The sequence below is a fragment of the Taudactylus pleione genome, unplaced genomic scaffold, assembly GCF_031769625.1.
Source record: "Taudactylus pleione unplaced genomic scaffold, aTauple2 ptg000744l, whole genome shotgun sequence".
NCBI lineage: Eukaryota > Metazoa > Chordata > Amphibia > Anura > Myobatrachidae > Taudactylus > Taudactylus pleione.
In genome coordinates, this window is record NW_028285146.1 from 314,583 (window position 1) to 341,578 (window position 26,996).

The 26,996-nt window shown below is 52.4% G+C and overlaps 1 protein-coding gene across 3 annotated transcripts; it reads right to left on the reverse strand.

The window, feature by feature from the left end:
- On the reverse strand, positions 1-26,996 carry NAPRT (nicotinate phosphoribosyltransferase). 3 transcript variants are annotated; one of them, XR_015872554.1, is made up of 14 exons: positions 26,643-26,996; positions 22,533-22,660; positions 21,266-21,348; positions 21,054-21,184; positions 15,019-15,134; positions 14,728-14,927; positions 14,346-14,486; positions 13,577-13,661; positions 11,974-12,054; positions 11,692-11,794; positions 9,963-10,120; positions 6,168-6,281; positions 5,639-5,945; positions 1-232 (listed from the first exon to the last, which is right to left on the reverse strand). XR_015872554.1 is itself a non-coding variant. In XM_088457189.1 (13 exons), exons 1-13 carry the CDS (start codon positions 26,842-26,844, stop codon positions 167-169), a joined length of 1,608 nt encoding a protein of 535 aa, XP_088313315.1. In that variant the 5' UTR covers positions 26,845-26,994; the 3' UTR covers positions 1-166. The 3 variants fall into 3 exon arrangements, 1 of the variants encoding a protein (XP_088313315.1); XR_015872555.1 differs by lacking the exon at positions 26,643-26,996 and having other exon boundaries at positions 22,529-22,617; XM_088457189.1 differs by lacking the exon at positions 5,639-5,945 and having other exon boundaries at positions 26,643-26,994.

Genomic DNA, 26,996 nt, shown 5'->3' on the forward strand with positions numbered 1-26,996 from the left:
TATATTAAATTGCCTTTATTTATACTGTTTGTTTGTAGACCACATTATAAAAAGTAGAGTTAAAGGTAGTGTGTAGATTATAAGCAGTATGAAGTAATGGAAGCGTGTATGGTCATCTCCTGTGGGGTCATGATTGCTGGTGCACTGATTACTGTGTGGGCCGGACTCACTGCAGGTGCCTATTCTGTCTGATAGTGGACAGCAGACAATGGAGCTTCTCACTCACTGCAACCTGTACAGAGGGAAGAGAAGTCACATAAATAAGGTACTAGAACAGTGGTGGTGAAACCTGGCACTGACGACAGATCCCAGCATGCACTGCCAGAGTTTTGCTATTAGGGAGTGCTAAAACTGTGGCAGGGCATGCTGGGATATGCAGTCCCAGAGCAGCTGGAGTGCCAGGGTTCACCACCACTGTACTAGAATATACCCTTTATACTAAGTAACCTAAACATCGTTATTTTTTCTTCAGGGTCCATAGGGCTCCACAGGGAGACATTGGGATGTAGGTGGGACCTGGAGGACCGGACATCAACAGCAAAGCCTTTCAATCCCAGGATGCTCCGGTCCTTCCCCCCCCCCTATAGCCTGCGAGGGTACTTCAATTTCGTTGGTGTCCGGCGAGGAGCTGGACCACCATTATAACGGTGCAGTCTTATGCAGCCCAAGCTTATATTTTCACTTATTTCATTTTTATTTCTACGAGAAGGGTATGGAGCACCAGACTGTCCTTCGGGCATCTGCGCTGCCACCCCAACACCCCTCCGCGGCGCTGTGACTCCAAGCCTGCGCTAGGTACACCCGGCGGGGCTCCGAGGGGGACTAGCTAGCAAGCTCCCCGGACCCCCAGGCTGCAGCCCGGAATCCAGGGGACAGGTAAGGTGGAACCCTGTTCGCGGGGACCCGAATAATAGTGCAGTCTTGCAACCAGTCTCCGGAGACAGACCGGAGGCGTTGATGTGGACACTGGGGAGGCAGCCTACTACTCCAGTAGACCACCGGGGCATTAGCCTACTGGTGCAGAGGCATATTATTAAGGCCAGGTGACCTGGTGGTTACCGTCAGCCAGGGGAAAAAAGGCGCTCTCTCTGCAGCCCCTCCCCCAGCTCAGGGCTCTATTTTACTGCCGTCCTGATGTTCCCTGGGCTGCTCCTCCATCCCCTCAGAGACACACGGCAGCCATTTTAGGCAAGCGGGTCTCCGGGAATCGCTGGGTCCAGTCTCCCTGTGCACCTCTCCTAAAAGCCAGACCATACAGCGCCTTTTCCCACCAGCCACTGTGCTCTGTGTAGTTGATTATTAGTGCCCATTGTAGAAAATTTGATTTTTCTTTCTGATTTGTATGTGACTTGTGCTAGCGCTAACTTCTCCTTTTCTATACTGTCAGTTATAACTATCCCTTTCTTCTACGTACCCTGTCATACTAAGGTATAGAGGGTCATTGTGCCTCACATTTGTGAGAGCTATCACATACTTGACACCGCGTTGCACACTACATGGTGCCATATCTAACGCGGTTGCACGCTCTCTGGTATCAGGTGTACCACTTTTGCAAGTAACTTGTGCCTTATAAAGCGCTGTCACTCCAGGGGGGTTACCAGCAGTGCAGTTGCACACTATATTGTGCTACCTTTTATGTATGTATGTATATATATAGCGCTGTTGCACATTACCTTGTGCCATATATAGCGCTGTTGCATACTACATGCTGTCATCTTTAACGCTGTTGCATACTATGTAGTGCCATATATAGCGCTGTTTCATATGATATTGGGTCATATATAGCGTGTTTGCACGGGGGGGGGCGGGGGGATGGACTTTGCACTAATTACTACATAGCCCCTGGTCCCTCAACCCCGGTGTCTCTCCCCCTCAGGACCCTCCCTGGGCGGCAATTTCACAAATGCTGGCAAAAATTTCAGAACAGAGAGTGGTCCTCTTAGTGGCTCCCCCTATGCGATGGCCACAGCAGGTACTCCCTGCAAATCCTTTGCCTCCCCCATGGGCATACATGCTGTCTACCTCAGTACACAGTTTGGCTGCTACTTCTACAGCAACTGTTACACAAGGAAAAGCGTTTACCTACTAAACTCTCTAAACGGGCTCTGTTATCCACTCGGTTATCAGATTCTGACATATCATCTGGGGAGGCAGCCAGACCTCTCTCACTCTGATGCCATCTCTGGAGAAGAGGAGTCACCCTCTAAGCTAGATACACCTGCTTTTGTTAGAGCTGTAAAATCCATTTTACAAATTAAAGAGGATGAACCTGCTCCTTAGAAAAACAAGGCACTTTTTAAATTACAAAAGAAAGTTTTACCAGAGTTCCCTCAACCAGACCAGCTATCTGATCACATGAGTGAAGCATGGATCATGCCTGGTAAAAGGTTTCAATTCCCAAAACGATTCAGTTCCTTTTACCCTCTTCCAGCTATTGATTGCACTAAATGGGACGTTCCCCCAGCAGTGGGTTCTCATATAACTTGTTTGGTTAAAAATGCCACCTTACCCATTCACACTGCTACCTCCTTGAAGGAGACTACAGATTGATGACAAGCTTCTATACGTCTATCTATTTACCCTCTTACAGGAGCTATTACTCGTCCTGATGGGGCTACGGCCTGGGTGGCGAAAGCCATTGAGAGTCATCCTTTCACCCTCAAGGAAAAGCCAAAGGTCAATTTTTTTCCATGGCACCAGACGTCAGCCAAGGCCTCCAAGCCTAAGGCCAAACAGGCCTGGGCTACTAGATGTCCACCTGCAAGTCTGAGGACAAGCCTGACGGGGCGGTCCTCTCCCTGAGGGCTCCCATGGTGGGAGGCTGACTTCGTCAATTCGCCTAGGTTTGGCATCAAACCACGTCAGATGCCTGGGTGAGAAATGGTCTCCCACAGATACGCCCTCTCATTCCTGAGGCGATCCCCCAACAGTTCTTTTGCACAGGACCTCCATCGGACCCAACCAAGGCCCTACTGCTCCAAAAAGCCAGTCAGTATTTACTGAATTCAGGAGTAATAATTTGGGTTCCCTCCTCACAACGGAGCAAGGGCTATTATTCTACCCTTTTCTTAATTCAGAAGCCCAAGTTTTGTATGGAAACCCTCCATTCCTTTATCCTAGCTATGGAGCTTGGGGAATTTATGGTATCTCTAGACATTCAGGACACTTACCTACATGTACCTATAGCACCTTCTCATCAACAATATCTCCAGTTTGCTATACTACAGCAACATTACCAATTTCAGGCTCTGCCGTTTGGCCTTTCAAAGGCCCCCAGGGTCTTTAACAAGATCATGGCAGTTATGGCGACCTCTCTTCATCGTCAAGGGATCAGACTGGTTCCATACTTGGACTATCTCTTGCTGTTGGCCAGCTCCCCAGAGTCTTCACTGCCATCTACAGGTAATCATTGCCTTTCTTCAAATGCACGGTTGCCTGATCAACTGTAAAATATCTTCCGTAACACCATCTCAAAGGATGGTACATTTGTGAGCCCTCCTGGACTCTCGACTTCAGAGAATCTTCCCAACGGCGGACAAGATTTCAGCAATCCAGCGCAAACTGCTCCACAATCGCCAAGTGTCAATTCACTCTGCAATGCAGGCCTTGGGATCAATGGTATCCACCTTCGACATGGTGGAGTTTGTCCACTATCACTCCAGGCCCCTACAACACCTGATCCTCTCCAGGTGGAACAGGCTACATCGTCTGCTCAAATCCCAGATGATGAGCCTCCCCCCAGAGGTTTGCCTGTCCCTAGCCTGGTGACTACAGACTTCCCATTTGAACAAGGGTCGTCCCTTTTTAGATCCCGGACTGGACTCTCCTCACCATGGACGCAAGCCTCCGAGGGTGGGGCGCAGTAACCGGACAACACTCCTTCCAGGACCGATGGTCCCCAGTTGAGGCAGTGTTACCAATCAACATCCTGGAACTACGAGCCATCTACAGAGCTCTCAAGCTCTCACTCTGGCTCAGAACATTCTGAAAAACAGGCCAGTACAAGTACAGTCTGACAACGCCACGGCTGTGGCTTACCTCAATCACCAAGGGGGCACTTGAAGTCAGTCAGTAATGACAGAAGTGTCCTGCATTCTCACATGGGCCGAACGCAATCTCCCGGACATCTCTGCAGTGTTCATCCTGGGTATTCTCATGCAGGAGAATGATCTCTACATCCAGAAGTCTTTCAGCATTTGGTGGACAAATGGGGTCTTCCAGAAGTGGATCTCATGGCCTCAAGAAGCATAAAAAAAAAAATCCAATTTATGGAGCCAGAACACAGGACCCAAACGCGGCCTTCATAGCATTGTCAATGAAATGAAACTTCCATTTGGCATATCTCTTGCCTCCAATATCCCTACTTCCTCGAGTGCTTAGAAAGTTCAGACAGGAGGGGGGCACAGTCCTGTTCATAGCTCCGGCTTAGCCCAGATGTCATTAGTACTCCGATCTTCAGAGGCTTTCTGCAGACATTCCTCTTCAACTTCCTCTACGAGTAGACTTGTTGTTCCAGGGCCCATGTCATCATCCGGACCTAGCCTGTCTGTCTTTAACGGCTTGGGTCTTGAGACATCCCTCCTAACGGGTTAGGGTTTCTCCAGTTCTGTAGTCCAGATCATGCTCAGAGCACGTAAACCAGCCTCAACCAGGATTGTATTTCCAATGGTGTGCTCCAAGAAACTATGACCCACAAGTCTTTAAGGTTTTCTCAAATTCTTGCCCTTCTTCAGGCTGGACTGGATCTAGGCCTCCACCTAGCTTCCCTGAAAGGACAGGTCTCTGCTTTGCCTATCTGGTTTCAGTGCATAACTGCTACTATACCGGATGTTCACACCTTCATGCAAGGTGTTCTACGTATACGACCTCCCTTTGTCCATCCTGTGGCTCCATGGGATGTCAGTGGCACTCCAAGCACTTCAGGAACCTCCATTCGAACCACTGGAATCAGTGAATGTCAAGTGGCTCGCTGCGAAGTTTCTTCTGGCTATAGCATCTGCCCGTAGGGTATCAGATTCAGGGGAGCTTTCATGTCGCTCCCCCTTTTTAATAATTTCATCAGGACAGGGCTGTTTTTCGTACACGCTCAGGTTTCCTTCCCAAGGTGGTTTCTCGCTTCCACCTGAATGAGGAAATTGTGGTTCCAGCATTTCATTCACCAGACCTCTTGCCAGCTGAGGCCTCATTGGATCCGTGCTGTGAAGATATACGTGGACCATACTAGTTCCATCAGGAAATTGGACTCCCTCTTTGCCCTATATGGTTTCCACAAGAAGGGATGGCCAGCTAACAAACAGACTCTGGCCAGAAGGATTCACATAACTATTTCACAGGCTTCTTGTGCCGACTACTATCTTTGCTCATTCTACTCTCTCTGTGGGTCCCTCATGGGCAACCCAGCGTGGCGCCTCTGCTGAACAGCTATGCAAGGCGGCCACCTGGTCTTCTGTCCACACCTTTCTTAGGTTTTATGCCTTTGATACATTTGCCTCTCAGGATGCTCCCTTCAGGCATAGGGTTCTCCTATCAGCTCAGGAGCGTTCCTGCCCTTGAACAACGACTTTGGGACATCCCCAATGTCTCCCTGTGGAGCCCTATGGACCCTGAAGAAGAAAATGAGCGTTATGGTAAAACTTACCTTGGTTAACTCTCTTTCTTCGAAGTCCATAGGGTCCACAATGCACCCGTCCTGACACACCTGGCTTCTATGGGTTTCTTCGCATGGTCACTTGTTTCATTCTCTGTGTGTGAGTGTGATTCCTCAGTGTACCAGTCTTCCTTCTCTCATATCCTGCTCCTGCCTTGGGCTTGTTAACAAAACTGAAGTGCCCTCAGGCTGTAGGTGGGGTATAAGGGGAAGGACCGGAGCATCCTCCGATTGAAAAGCTTTGCTGTTGGTGTCTGGTCCTCCAGGTCCCACCTACACCCCAATGTCTCCCTGTGGACTACGAAGAAAGAGTTAACCAAGGCAAGTTTTACCAGAACTCTCCTTTTCCCCTTAATGTATAGTTCTCTACAACAAAAGCATTGGATGATGTGAGGATGGTTTTTATGATCAGGCCTAAACACGCACCTTCCACACTGCCCCTGATGCTGTATTACTGAATTGTCCCTGATATTTTGCACCATTTTAAGATGAAGCTTAGTGTTCCAGTAACAAAACTTACCGGATAAGGCTGTGGGTCATCCAAGTGCCGATGCAGGTCACTGAGGGCGGCAAGACAACCCTGGGCATAAGAGCGGACCTCTGCCAGGCTTGGAAGGGATGGACTGCCGATGATCTGAAATCATACAACAATGGTGCAGAACTATCAGACTGTCGGCTAGAATTGTAGCTGGCTAAAGAACAAGGTGCAAATTATATGGCCTACACTGTACAGTATAAATTATAACAACTGTATAAAGCTGATGGTTACATTACACCTAATAAAAGGAAGTAACTGCATCTGTACAAACCATGTTGCACTGTAAAAGGTGCGAATACATGTATGAAGTTTGCATGTAGCCCACAGACGCTGGACAGCTTCAGTCTTACACTGGAATTTAGATGCGGGTTTGGAAACCCCCCTCGCAAATCTAAAGCTAGGTATACAATAACTCTGCCATTACAGTCCAGGTTTTGAGGCCATCTATGCTTGAATCCAGATGGTTAAATCAAATTGACAGAGGCACTAATTAAGTCACCTGTGCTCAAGCATGGATAGCTTTAAAACCTGGACTGTAAAGGCGGCGTTTGGGAACCTCTGCACTATAAGATTATCTGTCCAGTCTGGTTGGAATGAAATTCTGGTAATATATGGGAGCACATGACATGCCGGAAATGGACAAAAAGGGTCACTCGGATAAACTGGTGCACCCAGATACAGGGTACTGCACCCATGGCGGTACCCTGTATCTGCCTACAATGATGCCCATAAAATACGGAAAAAAACCTGCTATGGTATAGAGTAGAGGTTCCAAAATGTGGTCCTCAAGGCTTCTCTAACAGTTCAGGTTTTAGAGATATCCATGGTTGAGCACAGGTGGTTAAATCAAATTGACTGAGGTACTAATTAAGTCACCTGTGGTCTAGCATTGATATCTCTATAACCTGAACGGTTAGGGAGCCTCGTTTGGGAACCTCTGGTAGAGAGTCAGATTTCCTTTGCCTGGAAAACACATACCTGTAAACCTACTGATTTGAAATATGAACCCACCTAATAGACCCTGCGCTCCCCAACTCAGCATATGTATTTAGGTTGGTTCTGATCTGCCCAAAATAATCTAGTACACACTAAGGGGTAAATTTACTAAGATTCGAGTTTTTTAGTTTTTAAACTAACTTTGCATCACCAAAACTCGGGTGAGTTTTCCCTTCTCAAACTCGCAAATAGATGAGATTACTCACCCGAAATTGCAGTGTTTTCTCTCTACCAAACTCACCCGAGCTAGCAGCCTGCACATACTGTATCAGTGAGATATGTGTAAGCTGCTTGTGTGTTAAGACCTGTAAAAACAGGTTAAATAATTAAAAATTAAAAATGACAAGGGGTCCCCCCCCCCCTATAGATTAACCAGCCCTGGACTTGCCAGCCTGTCCTGGTACCTAAAATGACGGGCAACAAAACGAATAGGGTTCCACCGTAAATTAGGTACCAGCACCAGGCTGCATGCAGGGCCAGTCCTGGTTTTAATTATAGGGGTAAAAAATTTGCGTAGCTGTACCCCTAAAATTAAAGCCAGCACTGGACCCTTTCTAGCGAGGGGCTGATGCCACAGCCAAGGGAGCCCATTCACCAGGCCCCCCAGCTGCAGCATCAGCCCTGACTGCTAGTCAGCCCAGGCCAGAGATCCCTGGGGAGTTGGGGACCCCTCCAATAAAGGGGTCACCCTCTCCAGGGCACCCCTGCCCTAGGCTGATAAGCCTGGGGCTATCTCCGCCACCCCTGGGCGGTGGGTTGATAGTGTAGGTGTAGTGTTAAAAATTTAATTAACAACATTGTCTTTACAGTAGAACTGCAGGTCCCAGCAAGCCTCCCCCGCATGCTGGTACTTGGAGAACCACAAGTACCAGCCTGCGGGGCATTAAGGGGCCACTGGTACCTGCAGTTCACTTGTAACGAAATGTGTAAAAAAAAAAAAAAAAACAAGACACACACACCGTGAAAATAAAGTTTTATTACATACATACATACACACACACACACACATACTCACCTTCTTCAAGAAGTTCACGTCCCCTTCTCAACGTAAAGTATTCAATGGAAGTACCTGTAAAAAAAGATCCAATACTCATCTTTTGTCCCACGATGTTCTCCGCAGTAATCCAAATAGGGCCCCGGACACACTGTAACAAGACGCTACTGCATATTGTTACAGTATCGCTAATGACAGCTCTGGGCTTGAGCTATTAAAAGTGCCGGGCGGCCAGCCAATGAGCGGTGGCTTCCAGAAGCGGCCGCTCATTGGCTAGGACCCATGTGGGCTTAGCCAATGAGCGGCTCCTCCATGTAGGTTCCAGCCAATAAGCGGCCGCTAATGGAAGCCGACTCTGATTGGCTGGCCGCCCGACACTAATTATAGCTCAAGCCCGGAGCTTTTTTTTTTTTTTTTTTTTTTTTTTTTGTGGGTCTCCAAGTACCAGCATGGTGGGGAGGCTTGCTGGGACCTGCAGTTTTACTGTAAAGACAATGTTGTAAATTAAATTTTTAACACTACACCTACACTATCAACCAACCACCCACGGGTGGCGGGGATTGCGGGCTATCAGCCTAGGCCAGGGGTGTCCCCAACTCCCCAGGGATCCCTGGCCTGGGCTGACTAGCGGTCAGGGCTTATGCTGCGACTGGGGGGCCTTGTGAATGGCCTCCCCTGGCTGTGGCATCAGTCCCCCGCTAGAAAGGGTCCAGTGCTGGTTTTAATTTTAGGGGTACCCCTATGCAAATTTTTTACCCCTATAATTAAAACCAGGACTGGCCCTGCAGCCTTGTGCTGGTGCCTAATTTACGGTGGAAGCCTACACGTTTTGTTCCCCATAATTTTAGGCACCAGGACAGGCTGGCAAGTCCGGGGCTGGTTAGCCTTTTTTTGGGGGGGGGGAACTTCACGTAATTTTTATTTTTAAGTAAATAACCCTACTTAAACAAGTTAAAAAAAAAACATACACAAATCACTATGATTTGTGTATGTTTCAGCCAAACTCGCAGCTCAGGAGATGAGTGTTTAAAACTTCTATTTCACATGAGGTTTGCTACAATCTCGCACTAGATTGGAACCTCGATTCTTAGTAAATTTGCCAGTTGCATCTTTTCCATCTAAAGTACTTCCTATTTTGGCCGATGGTGAATTTTTTCGAGTTTGCAAACTCACATGAGTTTTAACAGTGAAAAAAGAGAACTCACTTCAAACTCACTCGAGTTTGTCTTTAGCAAATTTGCCAGATGAAAAAAATCACGTGGAGTTTGCAAACTCACACAAACTCGAGCCTTAGTAAATTTACCCCCAAATGTCAATCCTACTTCTAATATGAGTCAGGATCTTGGGTAATTGCTAATATTAGACGATTGGCTTTATAGGAGAGGATGTTATCACAGTTTGTACGGTGAATGAATCAGCAGCTTGTGATCCAGACTGATCCCCTACTGTGGTTGCAGAGAATACTTTTCAGGCTCCGTTTGGTGTGTTCTTCACCCAGTTCTATAGGACTATATTGTCTCTATGTAATTTACACGCATGACCGATCACTGTAATATTTTCTGCAGTGTGTTTCCAGTAGCTCACGGTGTGGTTTTCAAGCCCTCATCTAATCCTTCTGTACTGCAATCCTGATCTAAGGAAGAGTTTAACATGTGCAGTAGGAAAGGGTCATAATAACCATGGACTTTCCCAAAGACAGAACGGAGACTTGTGGCCCCTGTACTGTGTATCATATACTGGATATAATAACGTGCCACTTACATATGGACAAATGGCGGTGATTTTACCTGTCCGTCCTGAAAGTAGAGTCGGTGGAGGAGCGCCGCTCTGATAGGGGTCACAGTCTCACTTTCTGCGTTTTTGCCCAATTCATAGATTTTCACCTCCCTCCCAACCTCAGGAGGGGGCTCATCCTCTAGTGCCAGGAGGTCCAGTAACATGTTATCTAGTAATGGAAGGAACATCAGCGCAGTGCGACAAGACCGACAATACTCTTTGTGAGCGTAATGAGAGAGGATACAGTATGTGAACTATCAGGAGCCACAAATAGACTGAACACACCCAACGCTTGTAGGGACACACGGCCTGATCCAGCAGCGATCGCAAATGCAACTACGTACGCAGATCGAGCGATCGTTAGCCATTACGCACTGCGATCGTGCACGCACAGAGGAATCCATCTCAGAGTGAGTTTGGGGGTGGTGACGGGGGGAGAGGCTGGAGAAACGCAGGCGTGCCTGTCCATTAGAACGTCATTACATGGGCGTGCATAAATTATCCACTGCGATTACATACGCAGCCTGCGTGCAACGCGATTTCTAATTTCTGCAGTTGTCCAGACCTGCTGTAAATGTGTGTGACGGGCCGATGTGCGTCGATGGTACCAATGAATACGCAGGAAGGCGAGGTTGGACAGAAACGAGAAAGCAGCAGTGGGCGTCTTTATGCTGGCTGAGCGGTGACAAGCATTAGCATATTTTCGCAGCTGCATTTCGTGCGATTTCGCAGCTGCGATCCTTACTGAATTAGGCCCACAGTATGAAATCACCTCCGGATAACATAATAGAAGATTTGTGAAGCTCAGTGATGTTTAGGGGCATATTCAATTTGGAGCGAAAAGTCCTTTTCGCCGTCATCGCTGGTTTCAGGGTCGAAAAAGTATCGCACTCGTTCCGCGTATCCCCCTATTCAATTTCAAATCAGCGAAAAGTCCTGTCATTTTTGAGGAAATTAGCCTGACACCCCCCAAAAGATGGTCTGACATGGGGGTTCACTATGGGTACCCCCGAATATCCCTGGTAAAGTTATGTGTGGTCTTTATACGGTCTCAATAGCTGCTGTTTTGCGTTTTTAAGAAAGTGGTGAAGAATAGCATTTAGCAACTTTTTTCTGGCAAAATAAGTAGTTCCATCAAATTTGGGGTACATGATAAGGGGTGCAAGCATATTTGAAATTGGCTAATGCAAGGTTTTAAAAAATCGTGAAAAATACACCTGCCGCAACCACCTGCAATAAAGAAAACACCTGGGGCGTACTTGGGGACCCCCCTGAGTATATTTCGCTAGTTTAGAAGTTTGTCCCCAAAATTTTTTTTTTGCCCCCAAAATGAAAGTACCTTTTTTGGGGTGTCCGGTTGTACTTTTGACATTTTTTTTTGACACAGAATACCTTTGGGGGACTGTCCAAGGGGTGCAGGGTGGTTTTTGGAAGTTTGTACCCCAAAACCCCAATTCTGCACTTTTTTCGACACCTATTCATAGGTGATATTTTTTCGCAGGGTCTCATTCACTGACTTTTCGCACCGGCGAAAAGTCGGACAAATTGAATACGGGGATAAGTGAAAACTGCGAAAATTATGTCACCGGCGATGAAGTATCGTCGAAAACAGCTTTTCGCAGCCTAACTGAATACGGCCCTAAGTCGCAAAATAAACGTCAAAAGTGCACCGAGGATGCTGGGGAACAGACACCTGGCAGCACGCAATGACTAAACACAGGAAGGTCAGTGCCCACTCACCGCCCCCATCATACAGCCTGTACACAGCCTTGCTCCCTGGGATTGTGGTCTTCTTCTGGTCCTCTGTGACCTTCATGCATGGTTGGTCATTCACCTGTACCAGCTGCAAGGACACCGCACAGTTACAGGGATGAAGGGGAGTGGGGGTGTAGATGAAGGGGGTCAGGTTCAGATTTAATTTTAGACATTTACAATAATAGTTAATATGGTTACTTCTTTCTACAGAGGGTCCAACTGGAGAAAACGATCCCGTGTCTGGAGCACAGGAGGAGAATATCTGACCTTGTAGACGCAGCCCAGCGAAGACTGAAGGGGACACGTCACCAGGTGTGTACCAATGCCGACCACATTCACCTCGTTCTTCTGCCACAGAGAACATAAAGGACACGTTACAAAAGAGGATTTTAACCAGCACCATTCTAGACCCTTTGTATAGGGCACAGTAATCCTCATGTTGTAGATCAGAAAATTAAATAAAACATATTTGTTACTTAGAATGTGAGAGACGGCCTGCCCACTTGCTTTGGGTTAACGATATCGGGGTAAATTTACTAAGCTGCGGCTTCTCTGCGAATTTGAGCCAGAATTCATAGTGACAACGATGTTAATAGCAAAACCTGGTGCTTAGTTTATTTACCCCATAGGGGGCATATTCAACTGGGTGCGTGAATAGCAAAAATCCAGCACCTGTGAGGTTTTACCTGCTGGTGCGGGATTTTTTCTATTCCATTAGCTGCGTGTTTTCTGCATTTTTGTGCCCTGGAAGGTTTTTTTCCACGCACCTCCAGAGCAAGTGTGATTTTTCCTAAAATCGTTAAACCACAGGGACTTGCTCTGGGACCCTGGCGGCACCCCCCCCCGAGAACTAATTAAGCAATTGGAAGTAACCAATTAGCTTAATTAGTCCATAATTACTCACCTTCTGCATCATCTTCTTCATCCAGCGTCGGAAGCCGGGTCCTCTGCTGCAGGGTGAGTATGTCAGTGTGTGTGTGTGTTTGTGTATGTGTGTATATGAGTGTTGTGTGTGTGGCCCCCCCCCCCGGAATGGGCGCTGGGAGAACTACATCTTCCAGCAGCCCTTGCCCCTCCCACCAGCCCCTGGAGCTGACCAGCAGCCCCCGGGGCTCCCAGAAGCCCCCTCTCCAGTGAGAAAATGGAGAAGAGGCCACCGGGAGCCACGGAGGCCACTGGAGCCCCCCGGCTAGGTAAGTGAAGAATTTTTTTTATTATTATTTTATTTCTCGCAACGTGGGAGCTGAAAACCCTGCAACCATTTTTTTTTTTAAATTGGATACCGCGGGTATCGGGAGCGCGCATACCCGTGGTATTCCAAAATTGGACGCAAGGTTTTTACCTCGCCAAACCTCGAACCCAATTGAATATGCCCCATAGTCTGTACATGCAATTCTTGTTATTCCCCATTATGGCACGTCACATACAGGGCTCTTTCTGCAGATATTCCTATGATCCTAGATGCTGACCGTGATTTGCTGCACAAATCTTCTATTACTGAAAAATGGCATCTTTTACCAAACTTGGAACATATGAAACAATTTCAGTCAAATCGCCATTTTCTATTAGAAGGCCTTGGAGCATATGCCGACCATGAACCAGCTTCGCAGTACCCTTCCGCAGGGTGGCTGGAACCATTGTATCCTAAAGGATAACCTGGGCTAATAGAAGCACAGGGCCCGTAGGGTGCAGATAATAATAGCGGGCAGGCTGGAGAAACAGACAGGGGAGAGCCGGAGCTCCTGTTACACGCTCCTTAGGACAGCATGGAGATACTAGGAGAGTATGGCCAGAGCGGGACCGGGGCTCTGTAGGTTTCAGGAGCAGCAGTTGGGTGCTACGGGCATCACACGCCTACCAGGACCTTTACCTCTTTTGTCAGAAGCTTCAGACTCTTCTCACTGATGTTGTTACTGATAGCGATGGACAACGTTTCCAAACACGGAGCTTCAAATCTGTAGAATAGAGGAGCTGTAATAAGCAGGAGCCAGAGGCCGCTGTGTGTGTGCCATGAGCTTGCAGAACCGCATCCTTGTACAGATTGTGATTAAAAATATTAAAAAGCACAGACAGGAGAACTCATTCAGAAGCGGTCGTTAGTTGCAAGCGGTCGCTCTGAATCAGGGCGGCCGCTTGCATCCTGAATGACCGCCTCCTTGTCGATCGCTAAGCTGTGGGTTAACAACCACAGCTCTTGCGACCATCGGGGCTTACGACCAGACCCTAAGGTTGGGTCTCGGCACTTGTAAGCCCCAGGGAGCTTCCTGCTCTAATCGAGCTGGAAGCTCCCCACTGACATCAGCAATGATGTCAGTGGGACCGCCCCCAAACGGCAAGCGTTCCGGCGGGAACGCCTCCGTTTGGGCAGGCACGCCCCCTGCCTGCATCCCAAATTGGGCGAGCTGTCACTCAGCTCGAGACCCCTAGCGACGGAGCGTCCGTCGCTAGCCGGGTCTCGCGCATGCACACGACGGAGCCAGCTCCGTCGTGCGCACACCCAGTGGGGCAACATCAAGTCGGTTGGAAGCCATCAACGCTTGCGACCGACTCTGAATGACCCCCAGAGTCTCTCTCCCCCTCCCCCAAACACGAAGCGGTTGCCACTACCAGTACGCTATCAGTCACAGGTGGGTACTCACCGGCCCGCACACAGATGGAATACCTTCCGGATGTCTAAAGACTGTTTGGCCAAGTCCCCGCTGTCCAGCCGTACTCCTACCGCCCTGTACCCCAGCTGCTGCAAGGCCAGGGCGACCGCGCAAAAATTGGGAACTCCACTCCTGCAAAAAAGAGGAAAGGATTCATTTCAAAAACTTTCAGTACATTATTTGTATTCACTCTCTGCCATATAAAAGTATAATATAGCATTATGGTGCCACAACCAACACACATGAAGGCGGCTATTTCTCTGGGCTCTCTGATACGGTTATTGTTCGGTTAGTGACCAATAGGAAGCTGTGGAGCGGCGACATTAACCAGCACGAAAGGGATTCATTTTGTGTGCCCCCATCCGCGTCTTACATCAGCACGCTGTAGGTGTCCACCACTACCATGAAGTTGTAAGGGAAAGCGATGGCGTAGGACACGAAAGCTGCCATTTCACCGGGATTTGCGCTTTGCGGGGGGATATTGAGTAACGGACACACTTTCCCCAGCCACGTCTGAGACAGCGCCAGGAGGTCCACGTCCCCCTCCTCCTGTTTGTTTGCAGGCCGCAGAGTCTGGGGAAAAACAAAAGCGGGGGGGAGTCACCAAATGAAGAGGCATGACAATAACAGTGGCGTTGTAATGAAGATTGGGTGGTAGCTTTACCCGGCACTGTAATTCGTTGGCGCCGGAGAAAGAGGACACATAAGAGTGAGCCATGGTGCCAGCCACGGGAATCCCAAAGCGCTTACCCGCCAGAACATTACTGGTGCAGTCAAAGCCTGGGAAGGTAGAGAGATGGGGGTGAAGGCGGAATGTTATACTGGTATCTCAGGCAAACAGACAAGCGCGGTGGGAGGAGGTGGTAACGCAGTAAAAGCAGGCGCGTGGCTGGGGACCACCGTGATCGGTGCTAGAGGCGTAGTCTAGAAAAGCAAAGCTAGAAGCAAGCTAAAGGCTGGGTGACACAAGGGGGCAGAGGATGGGATGAGATGGGGGCAGGGTGAGAGTAGTAGTAGCAGGATAGTGGGGACAGCTGTAAGACAGGGACAAGTACAGGAGAGCAGAGGATGGGATGAGATGGGGCAGGGTGAGAGTAGTAGCAGCAGGATAGTGGGGACAGCTGTAAGACAGGGACAAGTACAGGAGAGCAGAGGATGGGATGAGATGGGGGCAGGGTGAGAGCAGTAGTAGCAGGATAGTGGGGACAGCTGTAAGACAGGGACAAGTACAGGAGAGCAGAGGATGGGATGAGATGGGGGCAGGGTGAGAGCAGTAGTAGCAGGATAGTGGGGACAGATGTAAGACAGGGACAAGTACAGGAGAGCAGAGGATGGGATGAGATGGGGGCAGGGTGAGAGCAGTAGCAGCAGGATAGTGGGGACAGCTGTAAGACAGGGACAAGTACAGGAGAGCAGAGGATGGGATGAGATGGGGGCAGGGTGAGAGCAGTAGCAGCAGGATAGTGGGGACAGCTGTAAGACAGGGACAAGTACAGGAGAGCAGAGGATGGGATGAGACGGGGGCAGGGTGAGAGCAGTAGTAGCAGGATATTGGGGACAGCTGTAAGACAGGGACAAGTACAGGAGAGCAGAGGATGGGATGAGATGGGGGCAGGGTGAGAGCAGTAGCAGCAGGATAGTGGGGACAGCTGTAAGACAGGGACGAGTACAGGAGAGCAGACGATGGGATGAGACGGGGGCAGGGTGAGAGTAGTAGTAGCAGGATAGTGGGGACAGCTGTAAGACAGGGACAAGTACAGGAGAGCAGAGGATGGGGTGAGATGGGGGCAGGGTGAGAGTAGTAGTAGTAGCAGGATAGTGGGGACAGATGTAAGACAGGGACAAGTACAGGAGAGCAGAGGATGGGATGAGACGGGGGCAGGGTGAGAGTAGTAGTAGTAGCAGGATAGTGGGGACAGCTGTAAGACAGGGACAAGTACAGGAGAGCAGAGGATGGGATGAGATGGGGGCAGGGTGAGAGTAGTAGTAGTAGCAGGATAGTGGGGACAGCTGTAAGACAGGGACAAGTACAGGAGAGCAGAGGATGGGATGAGATGGGGGCAGGGTGAGAGCAGTAGTAGTAGCAGGATAGTGGGGACAGATGTAAGACAGGGACAAGTACAGGAGAGCAGAGGATGGGATGAGATGGGGCAGGGTGAGAGCAGTAGTAGCAGGATAGTGGGGACAGCTGTAAGACAGGGACAAGTACAGGAGAGCAGAGGATGGGAAGAGATGGGGGCAGGGTGACAGCAGTAGTAGTAGCAGGATATTGGGGACAGCTGTAAGACAGGGACAAGTACAGGAGAGCAGAGGATGGGATGAGACGGGGGCAGGGTGAGAGCAGTAGTAGTAGCAGGATAGTGGGGACAGCTGTAAGACAGGGACAAGTACAGGAGAGCAGGGGATGGGATGAGATGGGGGCAGGGTGAGAGTAGTAGTAGCAGGATAGTGGGGACAGCTGTAAGACAGGGACAAGTACAGGAGAGCAGAGGATGGGATGAGACGGGGCAGGGTGAGAGTAGTAGTAGCAGGATAGTGGGGACAGCTGTAAGACAGGGACAAGTGCAGGAGAGCAGAGGATGGGATGAGATGGGGCAGGGTGAGAGCAGTAGTAGCAGCAGGATAGTGGGGACAGCTGTAAGACAGGGACAAGTACAGGAGAGCAGAGGATGGGATGAGATGGGGCAGGGTGAGAGCAGTAGTAGCAGCAGGATAGTGGGGACAGCTGTAAGACAGGGACAAGTACAGGAGAGCAGGGGATGGGATGAGATGGGGCAGGGTGAGAGCAGTAGTAGTAGCAGGATAGTGGGGACAGCTGTAAGACAGGGACAAGTACAGGAGAGCAGAGGATGGGATGAGATGGGGCAGGGTTAGAGTAGTAGTAGCAGGATAGTGAGGACAGCTGTAAGACAGGGACAAGTACAGGAGAGCAGAGGATGGGATGAGACGGGGCAGGGTGAGAGCAGTAGTAGCAGGATAGTGGGGACAGCTGTAAGACAGGGACAAGTACAGGAGAGCAGAGGATGGGATGAGATGGGGCAGGGTGAGAGCAGTAGTAGCAGCAGGATAGTGGGGACAGCTGTAAGACAGGGACAAGTACAGGAGAGCAGGGGATGGGATGAGACGGGGCAGGGTGAGAGCAGTAGTAGTAGCAGGATAGTGGGGACAGCTGTAAGACAGGGACAAGTACAGGAGAGCAGAGGATGGGATGAGATGGCTCAGGGTTAGAGTAGTAGTAGCAGGATAGTGAGGACAGCTGTAAGACAGGGACAAGTACAGGAGAGCAGAGGATGGGGTGAGATGGGGCAGGGTGAGAGCAGTAGTAGCAGGATAGTGGGGACAGCTGTAAGACAGGGACAAGTACAGGAGAGCAGAGGATGGGATGAGATGGGGCAAGGTGAGAGCAGTAGTAGCAGCAGGATAGTGGGGACAGCTGTAAGACAGGGACAAGTACAGGAGAGCAGAGGATGGGAAGAGATGGGGCAGGGTGAGAGCAGTAGTAGCAGGATATTGGGGACAGATGTAAGACAGGGACAAGTACAGGAGAGCAGAGGATGGGATGAGATGGGGGCAGGGTGAGAGCAGTAGTAGCAGGATAGTGGGGACAGCTGTAAGACAGGGACAAGTACAGAAGAGCAGAGGATGGGATGAGATGGGGCAGGGTGAGAGCAGTAGTAGCAGGATAGTGGGGACAGCTGTAAGACAGGGACAAGTACAGGAGAGCAGAGGATGGGATGAGACGAGGGCAGGGTGAGAGCAGTAGTAGCAGGATAGTGAGGACAGCTGTAAGACAGGGACAAGTACAGAAGAGCAGAGGATGGGATGAGACGGGGGCAGGGTGAGAGCAGTAGTAGCAGGATAGTGGGGACAGATGTAAGACAGGGACAAGTACAGGAGAGCAGAGGATGGGATGAGATGGGGGCAGGGTGAGAGCAGTAGTAGCAGGATAGTGAGGACAGCTGTAAGACAGGGACAAGTACAGGAGAGCAGAGGATGGGATGAGACGGGGGCAGGGTGAGAGCAGTAGTAGCAGGATAGTGAGGACAGCTGTAAGACAGGGACAAGTACAGGAGAGCAGAGGATGGGATGAGACGGGGCAGGGTGAGAGCAGTAGTAGCAGGATAGTGGGGACAGCTGTAAGACAGGGACAAGTACAGGAGAGCAGAGGATGGGATGAGATGGAGCAGGGTGAGAGCAGTAGTAGCAGGATAGTGGGGACAGATGTAAGACAGGGACAAGTACAGGAGAGCAGAGGATGGGATGAGACGGGGGCAGGGTGAGAGCAGTAGTAGCAGCAGGATAGTGGGGACAGCTGTAAGACAGGGACAAGTACAGGAGAGCAGAGGATGGGATGAGATGGGGCAGGGTGAGAGCAGTAGTAGCAGCAGGATAGTGGGGACAGCTGTAAGACAGGGACAAGTACAGGAGAGCAGGGGATGGGATGAGACGGGGCAGGGTGAGAGCAGTAGTAGTAGCAGGATAGTGGGGACAGCTGTAAGACAGGGACAAGTACAGGAGAGCAGAGGATGGGATGAGATGGCTCAGGGTTAGAGTAGTAGTAGCAGGATAGTGAGGACAGCTGTAAGACAGGGACAAGTACAGGAGAGCAGAGGATGGGGTGAGATGGGGCAGGGTGAGAGCAGTAGTAGCAGGATAGTGGGGACAGCTGTAAGACAGGGACAAGTACAGGAGAGCAGAGGATGGGATGAGATGGGGCAAGGTGAGAGCAGTAGTAGCAGCAGGATAGTGGGGACAGCTGTAAGACAGGGACAAGTACAGGAGAGCAGAGGATGGGAAGAGATGGGGCAGGGTGAGAGCAGTAGTAGCAGGATATTGGGGACAGATGTAAGACAGGGACAAGTACAGGAGAGCAGAGGATGGGATGAGATGGGGGCAGGGTGAGAGCAGTAGTAGCAGGATAGTGGGGACAGCTGTAAGACAGGGACAAGTACAGAAGAGCAGAGGATGGGATGAGACGGGGCAGGGTGAGAGCAGTAGTAGCAGGATAGTGGGGACAGCTGTAAGACAGGGACAAGTACAGGAGAGCAGAGGATGGGATGAGACGAGGGCAGGGTGAGAGCAGTAGTAGCAGGATAGTGAGGACAGCTGTAAGACAGGGACAAGTACAGAAGAGCAGAGGATGGGATGAGACGGGGGCAGGGTGAGAGCAGTAGTAGCAGGATAGTGGGGACAGATGTAAGACAGGGACAAGTACAGGAGAGCAGAGGATGGGATGAGATGGGGGCAGGGTGAGAGCAGTAGTAGCAGGATAGTGAGGACAGCTGTAAGACAGGGACAAGTACAGGAGAGCAGAGGATGGGATGAGACGGGGGCAGGGTGAGAGCAGTAGTAGCAGGATAGTGAGGACAGCTGTAAGACAGGGACAAGTACAGGAGAGCAGAGGATGGGATGAGACGGGGCAGGGTGAGAGCAGTAGTAGCAGGATAGTGGGGACAGCTGTAAGACAGGGACAAGTACAGGAGAGCAGAGGATGGGATGAGATGGAGCAGGGTGAGAGCAGTAGTAGCAGGATAGTGGGGACAGATGTAAGACAGGGACAAGTACAGGAGAGCAGAGGATGGGATGAGACGGGGGCAGGGTGAGAGCAGTAGTAGCAGCAGGATAGTGGGGACAGCTGTAAGACAGGGACAAGTACAGGAGAGCAGAGGATGGGATGAGATGGGGCAGGGTGAGAGCAGTAGTAGCAGGATATTGGGGACAGATGTAAGACAGGGACAAGTACAGGAGAGCAGGGGATGGGATGAGATGGGGGCAGGGTGAGAGCAGTAGTAGCAGGATATTGGGGACAGATGTAAGACAGGGACAAGTACAGGAGAGCAGAGGATGGGATGAGATGGGGTCAGGGTGAGAGCAGTAGCAGCAGGATAGTGGGGACAGCTGTAAGACAGGGACAAGTACAGGAGAGCAGAGGATGGGATGAGATGGGGGCAGGGTGAGAGCAGTAGTAGCAGGATAGTGGGGACAGCTGTAAGACAGGGACAGGTACAGTAGAGCAGAACTTTATGTCCTCCCTAACCTGACAAACCGGATCTTACTCAGGACACTGAAAATCCCATTTAATAAAATACCAACGTGACCGGATTCACCCAACGTTTTCCCCACAGGGTCAGTCTGTTAGGAACGGAATCGGTATGTAATACCGCCGACCGCATGGCCGGCAGTTCGATTCCCGGCAGCATCAGGCAGACAGATGAAGAGATCCCGACAGCGGCAGCCGGACAGCGCTGGAAATCCCGATCGTCCCCAGGTAAGTATGAACTACCATAACCTCTCCCCCAAGTGCCTTACCCTATCCCTCATCTAAGTGCCTAACCTAACCCCCCCCTTCCCCGCTGCCTAAATCTAAGTCCCCCCCGGGAGCCCTAAACCTAACCCTCCCTCCCCCCGCGGCTGTCCGCTCGCGGCGCCCGGCATCCCTTCGATCGGGATGCCAGGCGTCGGTGAAATGAGCAGCGTCTACATCTAGACGCCGGTCATTTCACCCTCGCCGTGATATGACAGTCGGGAAGCCGGCTGTCGGTATAATGTCAGCCGGCTTCCCGATTGCATCCAGTTAGTAACAGATGAGGGTCCAGCCTCAGTTAAATTCCAAAACTCTCCTCAACGCCGGCGGTCACAGATCGAATCTCGCCCCCTAGACACAGTAAAAGCGCTGAGGACACTGACTGTAGCACTCACCTCCTACGTAAGTATATTTAGAGGCGGACAGCCCTCCATCCGGGCCCTGGGCCCTCCTTAGGCCCATTTCCAGCAGCTTCTTATCTGGTCCGGCAGCCAAGCGAAAACGAGCGGCATTTGTAGCAACGAGGCTGAGACAGAGAGGGAAAGGAAGAGGTCATTCCGTGCGTAGGAGACGTGCGGATTCCTGGAGCAAAGTGCGCACAGCGTACCTGGCGTAATTCACCAAGCAGAGCAGCGTGGTCTCCAGAAGCTGCACCACCAGGAGAGGACCCCTGACCTTCATCAGCGGCTCCTGCCAGAGAGAAAATACAGAGAGGCCTGTAATCTGAGGAACGTGTAATAAAGTACAGGGGTAACGTGTAATAAAGTACAGGGGTATCGTAATGACAGACGAGACACCAGAAATACTAATATACATACAGGGAGAGCACGACTGAGGACGACAGGCGTCTATACTAAAAGCAATATTTAATTTCTTATATATAATTTATTCCATCACTAGTATGCCCGTGGCGAACATTTCGCCAATTTAAACCCAGAACATACGTAGGGAAAATTCTTTGCTAGATAATGTTAATATGACGGAATCGGGTAATAAAAGATTTGTGTGAAACATAACCGGCTAAGCCACACCCTTTTATGGTTTGGGGGGATTTTTTTTTTAAAGTAACATTTTGCCAATTTGTAAGTACGATGATATACTTGGCCATGGACTTTGAAGCAAAATGGCCCGTTTCCAGGGGGTATTGTAAGCGGAGCCCCTATAGATGCAAATGATAATGCTCTGTTACTCCACCTCACCGTCTCCCAGCCTCCCCTCCAATCAGCGGCTGCCGGAGGCGTTGCTTTCGAGGTGCAAACCCAGTGCTGATTGGCTGGGAGTTGTGAGCCTGGAATCGACGTGTTGGAGAAAGTAGGTGAGGGAAGAGCGCCCCCTACGGCAGCAGCCTCACGTGTTGTGCCGCCCGCGTGCCCTCCCTTATTATGTAATAGCTACGCCACGCAGCCAGACGGCCAATCAGGAGCCGAACTCGGTGGACCACCAGTAGTGCGTAAGCAAAGCAGCCTGCCGCAGTCACCCCTATCCCAATTCCCCGGGGTCACTGTTCCGGCTCTGTGTTCTGGTAGTTTTCTTGACATTTTAAGGTTAGCTATAAAAGAACATTTATTATGATTTTTGTCATTTTTTTATTTCCCATCAAATTTTATTCCAAATTCTGTAATTTATTGCTGATTGAAATCCGTCGCAAAAGAATCACATTAATATCTTATTAATATCAGTCTGAGATATTCAAATTCAAAGAGTGTTCCGGACACAGGGACTAAGCAAATTATATATATAAATTTACGCCTGTCCATAGATGTAAAGACATACTGACGGACAATCGCTGCAGCTGCTCAGGGCTAGGACAGACTGACAATGCACATACATCAGATGCCAGGGGCTGGTGGCAGAATAACACAGGCCATACCTACTCTAGGAAACACTACTGATCCCTCCGGGCAGGAGATAACTGTGACCTCTGACGCATCCACCGTCTGCAAGTATTCAAAGAAGCCCTTCTCCACGGCGGGAGGCAGGACGGACTGCAGGTAATCGATGTCTGAGGGGAGAAGGATAGAGCACAGCGTTCATACATATGCCTGGTAACAATATATGGATAAAGCATGGATGTATTCAGCACAATTTGGAATGATGGAGCCTAGGGAATAAAATGTAGCAATGAGACGTCACAGCCGACAAATCAAGAAGCCAACAATGAGGACGCTCCATCTATAGACACACGTCACTGGCTGCCTGGCTCTGATATATAGCCACATGTAATGAGGAAACCCATTCAGTATGTTCAGAGTTTAATCTGAAAAGTTCACATTAAACATCATTAGGCTGTGGTGAGAGGAGGATGGGGCAGTGACAGGCTGGGGGGGAGAGGAGGATGGGGCAGTGACAGGCTGGGGGGAGAGGAGGATGGGGCAGTGACAGGCAGGGGGGGAGAGGAGGATGGGGCAGTGACAGGCAGGGGGGGAGAGGAGGATGGGGCAGTGACAGGCTGGGGGGGAGAGGAGGATGGGGCAGTGACAGGCTGGGGGGGAGAGGAGGATGGGGCAGTGACAGGCTGGGGGGAGAGGAGGATGAGGCAGTGACAGGCTGGGGGGGAGAGGAGGATGGGGCAGTGACAGGCTGGGGGGGAGAGGAGGATGGGGCAGTGACAGGCTGGGGGGGAGAGGAGGATGGGGCAGTGACAGGCTGGGGGGAGAGGAGGATGGGGCAGTGACAGGCTGGGGGGGAGAGGAGGATGGGGCAGTGACAGGCTGGGGGGAGAGGAGGATGAAGCAGTGACAGGCTGGGGGGGAGAGGAGGATGGGGCAGTGACAGGCTGGGGGGAGAGGAGGATGGGGCAGTGACAGGCTGGGGGGGAGAAGAGGATGGGGCAGTGACAGGCTGGGGGGGAGAGGAGGATGGGGCAGTGACAGGCTGGGGCAGAGAGGAGGATGGGGCAGTGACAGGCTGGGGAAGAGAGGAGGATGGGGCAGTGACAGGCTGGGGAAGAGAGGAGGATGGGACAGTGAGGCTGGGGGGAGAGAAGGATGGGGCGGTGACAGGCTGGAGGGGAGAGGAGGATGGGGCAGTGACAAGCTGGGGGGGAGAGGAGGATGGGGCAGTGACAGGGTGGGGGGAGAGGAGGATGGGGCAGTGACAGGGTGGGGGGGAGAGGAGGATGGGGCAGTGACAGGGTGGGGGGGAGAGGAGGATGGGGCAGCGATGGGCTGGGGGAGAGGAGGATGGGGCAGTGACAGGCTGGGGGGGGAAAAGAGGATGGGGCAGTGACAGATAGAGAGGGGGGAATGGGATGGGGCATCGGCGGGCTGGAGGAGGGGCAGAGACAGGTTGGTGGGGAGATTGGATAATGACAGTCTGGGGAGATAGGGCAGTGACAGGCTGGGGGGAGAGGAGGACGGGGCAGTGACAGGCTGGAGGGGAGAGGAGGATGGGGCGGTGACAGGCTGTGGGGGAGAGGAGGATGGGGCAGTGACAGGCTGGGGGGGAGAGGAGGATGGGGCAGTGACAGGCTGGGGGGGAGAGGAGGATGGGGCAGTGACAGGCTGGGGGGGAGAGGAGGATGGGGCAGTGACAGGGTGGGGGGGAGAGGAGGATGGGGCAGCGACAGGCTGGGGGGGAGAGGAGGATGGGGCAGCGACAGGCTGGGGGGGAGAGGAGGATGGGGCAGCGACAGGCTGGGGGGGGAGAGGAGGATGGGGCAGCGACAGGCTGGGGGGGGAGAGGAGGATGGGGCAGCGACAGGCTGGGGGGGAGAGGAGGATGGGGCAGTGACAGGCTGGGGGGGAGAGGAGGATGGGGCAGTGACAGGCTGGGGGGGAGAGGAGGATGGGGCAGTGACAGGCTGGAGGGTAGAGGATGGGACAGTGACAGATAGACAGGGGGGAGTGGGATGGGGCATCGGCGGGCTGGAGGAGGGGCAGAGACAGGTTGGTGGGGAGATTGGATAATGACAGTCTGGGGAGAAGGGAGATAGGGCAGTGACAGACTGGGGGGAGAGGAGTATGGGGCAGACAGGCTGGGGGGGAGAGGAGTATGGGGCAGTGACAGGCTGGGGGGGAGAGGAGGATGGGGCAGTGACAGATAGACAGGGGGGAGTGAGATGGGGCATCGGCGGGCTGGAGGAGGGTCAGAAACAGGTTGGTGGGGAGATTGGATAATGACAGTCTGGGGAGAAGGGAGATAGGGCAGTGACAGGCTGAGGGGAGAAGGGGATGAGGCAGTGACAGGATGGGGGTCAGCAACAGATTGGGGGGCAGATGGGACAATGAAAGGTTGGAGGGAAAGAGGTATGGGGCAGTGACAGGGTGGGGGGGAGAGGAGGATGGGGCAGTGACAGGCTGGGGGGGAGAAGAGGATGGGGCAGTGACAGGCTGGGGGGGAGAGAAGGATGGGGCAGTGACAGGCTGGGGGGAGAGGAGGATGGGGCAGTGACAGGCTGGGAGGAGAGGAGGATGGGGCAGTGACAGGATGGGGCAGTGACAGGCTGGGAGGAGAGGATGGGGCAGTGACAGGCTGGGGGGAGAGGAGGATGGGGCAGTGACAGGCTGGGGGGAGAGGATGGGGCAGTGACAGGCTGGGAGGAGAGGAGGATGGGGCAGTGACAGGATGGGGCAGTGACAGGCTGGGAGGAGAGGAGGATGGGGCAGTGACAGGCTGGGGGGAGAGGAGGATGGGGCAGTGACAGGCTGGGGGGGAGAGGAGGATGGGGCAGTGACAGGCTGGGGGGGAGAGAAGGATGGGGGAGTGGATGGGGCAGTGACAGGCTGGGGGGAGAGGAGGATGGGGCAGTGACAGGCTGGGGGGAGAGGAGGATGGGGCAGTGACAGGATGGGGCAGTGACAGGCTGGAGGGGAGAGGAGGATGGGGCAGTAACAGGCTGGGGGGAGAGGATGGGGCAGTGACAGGCTGGGGGAGAGAGGGATGGGGCAGTGACAGGCTGGGAGGAGAGGAGGATGGGGCAGTGACAGGCTGGGGGGAGAGGAGGATGGGGCAGTGACAGGATGGGGCAGTGACAGGCTGGAGGGGAGAGGAGGATGGGGCAGTGACAGGCTGGGGGGAGAGGAGGATGGGGCAGTGACAGGCTGGGGGGGAGAGGAGGATGGGGCAGTGACAGGCTGGGGGGGAGAGGAGGATGGGGCAGTGACAGGCTGAGGGGAGAGAGAAGATGGGGCAGTGACAGGCTGGGGGAGAGGAGGATGGGGCAGTGACAGGCTGGGGGGAGAGGAGGATGGGGCAGTGACAGGCTGGGGGAGAAGAGGATGGGGCAGTGACAGGCTGGGGGGAGAGGAGGATGGGGCAGTGACAGGCTGGGGGGAGAGGAGGATGGGGCAGTGACAGGCTGGGGGGAGAGGAGGATGGGGCAGTGACAGGCTGGGGGGAGAAGAGGATGGGGCAGTGACAGGCTGGGGGGAGAAGAGGATGGGGCAGTGACAGGCTGGGGGGAGAGGAGGATGGGGCAGTGACAGGCTGGGGGGAGAGGAGGATGGGGCAGTGACAGGCTGTGGGGAGAGGAGGATGGGGCAGTGACAGGCTGAGGGGAGAGAGAAGATGGGGCAGTGACAGGCTGGGGGGAGAGGAGGATGGGGCAGTGACAGGCTGGGGGGAGAGGAGGATGGGGCAGTGACAGGCTGGGGGGAGAAGAGGATGGGGCAGTGACAGGCTGGGGGGAGAGGAGGATGGGGCAGTGACAGGCTGGGGGGAGAGGAGGATGGGGCAGTGACAGGCTGGGGGGGTCAACAACATGTTAGGGGGCAGATGGGACAATGAAAGGTTTTAGGGAGAAGGGGCTGGGGCAGTAACAGGATGGGGGGTCAGCAACAGGTTTGGGGTCAGATGGGACAATGAAAGGTTGGAGGGGAAGAGGGATGGGGCAGTGACAGGCTGGGGGTGAGGGGGCGGTACAGTTCAGGGGCGGGGATAGAGCGGGGGGGGGGGCCAGTGGCAGGCTGGGGGCGGGGATAGGGCGGGGGATGAAGGGGGCGGGGCAGTGACAGGCTGGGGGCGGGGTCAGTCGGTTCCGGCACCTGAGCGGGAGAAGCGGAACCCCCGCAGGAAGCGCAGAGCCTCCTCTAAGCCGCAGAACACGGTGAAGACGCCGCGGAACGGGGCCTCCCGGAAGAAGAGCTCGAACTCCGCGGTGTCCCGGTGCCGCCCGCTCCGCCAGTAGCCGTACGCCATAGAGAACTGGTAGAGGTCGGTGAGCAGCTCCAGGCCGCCCTCAGCCATGGGAACAACGGCAGGAGGATGATGCTGCTAGTAGTGGTTTCTTTTCGTGGAACGGACCCGGCTACGTCACATATGACCTGCTGTGGGGGCGTGGCTTGCCGGGTCGGGCAGAGCAGGGGGCGGTCTCTCTAGGTTAGTAGTTCAGAGTTATT